The following is a 6,389-nucleotide window of genomic DNA, read 5'->3' on the forward strand; positions in this document are numbered from 1 at the left end:
GTGTAGCATGAGTTATGTCCGAATTTGTTTATATTACGAACGAAGGTGTGGGGCAAGCGTTGGATGACCGGCTCTCGTATCACTATCCACGAACGCGTGACACCTTCATAGAGAAACACGATGTCCGTTCAAGGGGCGGCGTTGAATATGCCCTAACAAACATTAGCCACGATTTGAAGGTCGGCGTTGAATATGCCCTAACGAACATTAGCCACGAGCATAGGCATATACGTATATAGCAACCAATGGCTCAAACATGACCTCACGGGCTTTTGTCTTCTTTGCACTTGCACAGTCGGCCTACGTCAAAACCGCGTAACCATTTTCCGTGAGCACGACGGGAGGTAGGCCGACACGTCCCTTGCATGCGACGACCCAACAATCCCGCACGCTTCCTATCGCTTCCTTTTTTGGCCGGAAATCGCATGGGCACGTCGGATCCGTGAGACGGCGCCGTACGTGCATGGTCCGGCCAAGCCACACCATTCCCTCCACGGGACGAGAGGGGAAAGCGAGAGGTAGTCGGCACGCACGGCCGAAGCTCCACATTCATCCACAACGCACCAGGTCGCACTCGTACGTCCCATGGCACGCCACCGCGCCAACGAAACAAGAGTCCCAAAACGCCAAGGTGGACACGCCGACCCGGCGTGCCGTCAGAGGCTGCTGTGCTAAATCTGGGGTGGAGGGGAGGGGACGCACCGAGGCGCGGCCGCCTCGCCGAGATCGACGGGCCGACGCAACCCAGGCCGAGGCCGAGCGAGGGAAGCGATACAACCCACCACAAGCAGCGGGCGCGTCGTCGGGTTCGCGTGCGGCGGATATTCGGACGGGGCGGCATAACACCCGGGCCGAACGGGTCGCGCGCTCTCTCTCCCGGCGGTCTTCTCCCCGGCCCTCTGGCGATGGCGACGGCGACGGCGGCGGCGGTGTGGGAGGAGGAGGCGGAGGTGGAGAGGCCGATGCTGGAGGAGGAGGGGAAGGGGAAGCAGGGCAAGGGGCGGCGCTACGGCCTCGTCGACTACCGGGCGCTGCCGGCCTACATGCGCGACAACGAGTACATCCTGCGCTACTACCGCTGCGAGTGGCCGCTCCCGCAGGTGCTCCTCTCCGTCTTCTCCATCCACAACGAGACCCTCAACGTCTGGACGTGCGTACTCTTGCTCATCCTCCAAATCTTATTTCTCAATCCAATTGCTTTCCTTATGCTAATTTTATTTACACCGTGCGGACATGTATGTTAATCCCTAGACATATAGTTTCTGATGGTTCTGATAACATTATTTGTTTCTAGTTTGAACATTGGAACGATGTACCTGCAGTTTTGTTCTCTTTTTATTTTCTGGTTATCCAACACAGTACGGTTTCTTTAGCCATGTAATTATGGCTTCTTCAGCTATGTAATTATGGCATGAAAACGAAGCTGGTTTACTCTTGAAAACAAAGGATTGTGTGTCATGTCGATTTCCAATGCAACCATTTGATTTTTGATTCACTTAACCTCAAATTGCTCAGTTCCTGATGTTCAGACTTGAAGTTTCAAATTAATTCCCAAGTAAGAGAAGGCGTAAACAAATTCAGCACTGAGAATGCATTGTGGCACAACTCTGAATTTTGAAGCATTTTGTTGTGGCCCTTGTTTGTTCATTGCCAAGCAAGATGAGACAACCACCAACTTAATTTTTAAATGTTATCAAGACCACCGTCCACCAAACTAATTAAAGAAGTCCCTTTCAATTTCAACAGGTCATACATTTAATTGAACCATGGACTTCAAATGTGTCTTTTCTAGTCTTTGTTGCTTGCCTATCCTATCAAGTCGAAAGGAAACCAAGTGATTTGACTGCCATTATGTACACTGAGTTTGGTTAACCACTAACCTCTTCTGCGAGCTATGTGCCATAAATGGTGAAGTATGAATACTAGGAATTAGGACTGCAAACTTCTGGGTGATATTACCTTTTGTTATTTTGTCGATGTGGAGATGATTTGGTGGTCTGTCCTTGCCGACTAGGGTTCAATTCCTGTCAGGAGTGAACATGGTATCTCACGGTCGTTTCTACCTTAATAAAATTTCACAGGGCTCCTCCCCTGTTCGTTTTATTTATTTATTTATTTATTTTGCCGATATGATTTAGCAGAATTATGAATTTGCTAGATTATCTCCGATCTAATAAAGCTATTTCTTTGTGTCCACTTCAGGCACTTGATAGGATTCTTCATCTTCCTTTCTTTGACCATATATACTGCAACAAAAGTTCCAAATGTGGATCTTCAGAGCCTGCAGAATTTACCTGATATACTTAGGAATGCTGATCTTCATAAGATTCAGGCAGAGCTTGCGGCATGCCTTCCTTCATTACCTCACTTTTCTGATCTGCAAAAGATGAAGGATGAATTGAGAAGCTCATGGAATTCTATCGATGTGCTTCCGTCAATATCTCGTTGGCGTCTCTTGGAATTACTCTCAAATTGCTTGCCTGACAGATTTACCCATTCCAATGAAACTAATCTTTCTGTTCTTGTAAGTAGTCAACAACTTATCTAGTGCTTTTTTACTCACTATCGCTGTGCTTTATTTAAGGGTTCAAAACTTCAGAAATGCAGTGCTAACCTGCTTACAACAGTTGATAGGAAAATCTTACGAGTTGGACTATCAAATTCAAGCTGTTTAGTTACCTAGTTTCTTCTTGCTGAGTAATTCTGTCTGACTTCTGACTAAATTAAGCCAGTTTGATGCTGGCTAAGATTTGATTTCTAGATAGTTATCAGTTAAAATATAATCCTCGAAGTCTACTCAACATAGCCGGTCCCAAGCCCAGGTAAAGGAGGAAGGTATGATAGGCTTGGCGAGCCAACGTCAAAACTCAGCCACTCTTATGGAGATGAAACCCAAAAGATTTTCGTTGGGGATCACCAAAGAATTAGCCATGGACAGGGGTGCGTGGAAGCTTGCTATCCATGTGCCAGAACCATGAGTTGGTCGCGAGATCTTATGGGTTTCACCTCTAGCCTACCCCAACTTGTTTGGGACTAAAGGCTTTGTTGTTGTTGTTGAAGTCTAATAGTTCCTGGTAGGTTACTGGAAAAATCTGTAGCATCAAAACTAGCTTATGAGATGCAGAACCTTTGTTTAGTATGTACTCGCCTCAAAGTTTTTTTTTTTGGCGTACGTAAGAGTAAGACTTTACTGTTGTTGGTACACACACAGTCTATACAGAGTACATATATCAATAATATGGTTCAATTCGATATCTTCGCACTGTTTTGGGGTCTCTTTTAAGAAAAGGGGGCATTGCAAGGGTCCGGGGAAGGGTCCGACCACTGTAGCAGCATTGCAAGGGCCTTTTTATTTATATTCCACTGAATTCCATCCAATCCTCATTAACTTCTGTGCAGATCAACATTCGCATTGCATCGCTCATGTAAACCAGTCTTTTTGACCTGTGTGTTGACAACTTGTCACATAACAAGGACATAACAGGGATTGTTTCATCTGTGCAGGAAAGCATGAAGGAGGATATTGTAACTGTAATTGCACCACACTTTATTAGGCCGATCTCTAGGTGGCCGTTCTTTGCCTTCTTGGGAGGAGCCATGTTTTGCCTTCTTGCCAGCAGCACATGCCACCTTCTGTCCTGCCACTCTCGCCGCCTTGCATATATCATGCTTCGGCTCGACTATGCGGGCATTGCAGCTCTTATCGCCACTTCTTTCTACCCTCCAGTATACTACTCTTTCCTGTGCCATCCTTTCTTTTGCAACCTGTACCTCAGCTTCATAACTATTCTAGGATTAGCAACTATCGCGTTCTCTCTGCTCCCGGTCTTCCAGAACCCGGAATTCCGAACTATACGGGCGTGCCTCTTCTTTGGCATGGGAGCGTCAGGTGTGATCCCTGTTTTTCACAAGTTGATCCTTTTTTGGCACCAACCAGAGGCACTGATCACTACCGGATATGAAATTTTGATGGGGCTGTTCTACGGTGTTGGAGCATTGGTGTACGCGACTCGGGTGCCTGAACGCTGGATGCCCGGGAAGTTTGACATTGCTGGGCACAGCCACCAGCTCTTCCATGTCTTGGTCGTTGCTGGAGCCTACACCCACTACCATGCAGGGCTGTTGTACCTCAAGTGGAGAGATCAGCAGGGCTGCTAAAAGTTGTTCTATTGTTACAGGGTGTGGATAGATTTATTTGGTTATATGGTTGTGTCTCTGATCAATAGAAGACTGTTGAATCAGGGTAAAGAATTTACTGATCTGTGTAAAGTGTATACTAGACGAAATAAACAAGTAAAATTGAGGTGATTATAACTTTCTTACTGGCTTAAGGTGATTATATTCAGCAACCTTCATGAAAGGTTGATACTACTTGTGTTATTGTCTTGGTGATGGAATCTGAGTAGCAATTGATTGCAGTTGCTGTCCACAGCCGTGCACATCAGCTACGACCTGCGAGACAAGTTTGTTGCAGAAGAAGCATCGCCAAGCGTCTGAATTGATATAATTTGACAGGCTGAGGTCGATGGCACCGGCTGAATTGTTCTCCTTTTTTGGTACCAATAATAATACAGCACCGCGGCTGTTGTTGGTGGCTCATGTCTCTGCTCGGTCGCAAAATATCGCTCGCATGGATCTATCTAGGCTCATCGCCGTGGCCGTGCTCCTCGGCGCCTTGCGCCCGCTCCTGAGCCACTGCGCCGGCGACGTCGAGGGCCTACACCCGCTCGTGCTGGTGCCAGGGTACGGGTCCAACCTGCTCGAGGCGCGGCTGACGGCGGCGTACGAGCCGCCGGCGCCCGGCTGCGGTAAGGGGAATGGGTGGTTCCGGCTGTGGCCGATCAACCAGACGGCGATGCAGGACCCCCGCCAGGTCCCGTGCTTCGTGGACCAGATGAGCCTCGTCTACGACGCCGTCGCCGACGACTACGGCAACGTCGCCGGCGTCGTGACCCGGGTCCCGCTCTTCGGCTCCACGCGCGGCTTAATTGGGTGAGCGGCCTGACTTCCCAGCCACTGCATCGTTTCGTCTCTGCTTCCTACTCCGATTTCTCCTCGTGACTTGGCGGACTGACAGGTGGGACCCCCTGCTGCGGGAGCTGGAGGCCGCGGGCTACCGCGACGGCGAGAGCCTCTTCGCCGTGCCGTACGACTTCCGCTACTCCGTCGCGCCGCGCGGCCACCCGTCCGCGGAGGGCGCCTGCAACTTCGACGAGTTCACGCGGCTCGTCGAAAGGGCGAGCTCGCTCAGCCAGGGACGGCCGGTCGTCGTCGCCGCGCACAGCTTCGGCTGCGCGCTCACCTACCAGTTCCTCCTCGGCCGCCCGCTCGCCTGGCGCCGGCGCTTCGTGAAGCGCGTCGTCCTCGTCGCCTCCGCGCTCGGCGGCTTCTCGGAGGGGATGAACGACCTGGCCGCCGGCACGGACTACGGCCTGCCGAACGTCGCGCGGCCGGCGAGGGTCCGGCTGGCGCGGAGCCAGCAGAGCGCGCTCTGGCGCCTGCCCACGCCGGCGGTGTTCGGGGACCGGCCGCTGGTGGTGACCAAGAACGCGACGTACACGGCACACAACATTGCGGAGTTCTTCGAGGCCGTCGGCTTCCCGGAAGGGGTCCGGCCGTACGTGACGCTGGTGCTGCCAGCATGGGAGGCGCTGCCGGCGCCGATGGTGCCGGTGACCAGCATCATCGGGGTCGGCGTCAGCACGCCGGAGACGTTCGTGTACGGGGAAGACGGGTTCGCGGGGACCCCGGAGGTGGTGTACGGCGACGGCGATGGCGACATAAACATGGTGAGTCTGGTGGCCATCGAGAAGGAGTGGTCTGGGGTGGAAGGCCAGGTTCTGACGGTGGTCAGGTTGCCCGGCGTTCGTCACGATGGCTTCTTCAGCGTTGGTTTCGCTCTGGAAAAAGTGGTTGCTGAAATACTGGAGGCTGCTGGAACTATAGAACTCCATCCGAAGATTGGCCGAGTGCAGATCGATGCAGGTCCCGTCTGGAAGGAAGATAGATGTAGAGTGCACGAAGGCCTTTATAATGCTTCGAGTAATGCGTTTTTGGAGGTGCTCTGAGTTTGAGTAATGTTAATAGTGATGAAAAGTAAGAGATTTTGAAAACGAACCAGGATCATAATCTCACAGACGGTAGATAAAAGTTCCCAAATGATAAGTGTCAATGTGTCATATATATGGCACAAAGCAGTCCTGACCTTTTTACAATTAAAGTTGTCTTCCGAAAAAAAAAAACCCTAAAAATAAACTGAAGCACGAAAGTTGACATGCTTGACAACTAAAGTTAACATCCTCATCGTCACTAAACTTAACATAAAAACGGTTTGAAATTGTCATATTTTCGTGCCATATGTGTGGCACTTATCAGGTCCTAAAAGTTTA

At 50.5% G+C, this 6,389-nt stretch overlaps 2 protein-coding genes across 3 annotated transcripts; both read left to right on the forward strand.

Moving 5' to 3' along the window:
* The first annotated feature begins 485 nt into the window (after positions 1-485).
* On the forward strand, positions 486-4,318 carry LOC125552416 (heptahelical transmembrane protein ADIPOR3). Of its 2 annotated transcripts, XM_048715962.1 has the most exons (3): positions 486-1,150; positions 2,203-2,524; positions 3,505-4,318. In XM_048715962.1, exons 1-3 carry the CDS (start codon positions 906-908, stop codon positions 4,156-4,158), a joined length of 1,221 nt encoding a protein of 406 aa, XP_048571919.1. In that variant the 5' UTR covers positions 486-905; the 3' UTR covers positions 4,159-4,318. The 2 variants fall into 2 exon arrangements, with proteins under 2 accessions (XP_048571919.1, XP_048571921.1); XM_048715964.1 differs by lacking the exon at positions 2,203-2,524 and having other exon boundaries at positions 988-1,150.
* Positions 4,319-4,381: 63 nt separating this feature from the next.
* Positions 4,382-6,113, forward strand: LOC125552415 (lecithin-cholesterol acyltransferase-like 1). The gene is made up of 2 exons (XM_048715961.1): positions 4,382-4,992; positions 5,078-6,113. Exons 1-2 carry the CDS (start codon positions 4,526-4,528, stop codon positions 6,066-6,068), a joined length of 1,458 nt encoding a protein of 485 aa, XP_048571918.1. The 5' UTR covers positions 4,382-4,525; the 3' UTR covers positions 6,069-6,113.
* Positions 6,114-6,389: the final 276 nt, after the last annotated feature.

This window comes from Triticum urartu, chromosome 4 (genome assembly GCF_003073215.2).
Source record: "Triticum urartu cultivar G1812 chromosome 4, Tu2.1, whole genome shotgun sequence".
NCBI lineage: Eukaryota > Viridiplantae > Streptophyta > Magnoliopsida > Poales > Poaceae > Triticum > Triticum urartu.

Bases quoted from the DNA above. Each gene is read 5' to 3' on its own strand.
- LOC125552416 (XM_048715962.1), top strand. From the start codon at position 906: ATGGCGACGGCGACGGCGGCGGCGGTGTGGGAGGAGGAGGCGGAGGTG. The intron at 1,151-2,202 runs GTGCGTACTCTT...TGTCCACTTCAG, and splicing joins GAGACCCTCAACGTCTGGAC to GCACTTGATAGGATTCTTCA. The intron at 2,525-3,504 runs GTAAGTAGTCAA...TCATCTGTGCAG, and splicing joins AAACTAATCTTTCTGTTCTT to GAAAGCATGAAGGAGGATAT.
- LOC125552415 (XM_048715961.1), top strand. From the start codon at position 4,526: ATGGCACCGGCTGAATTGTTCTCCTTTTTTGGTACCAATAATAATACA. The intron at 4,993-5,077 runs GTGAGCGGCCTG...GCGGACTGACAG, and splicing joins TCCACGCGCGGCTTAATTGG to GTGGGACCCCCTGCTGCGGG.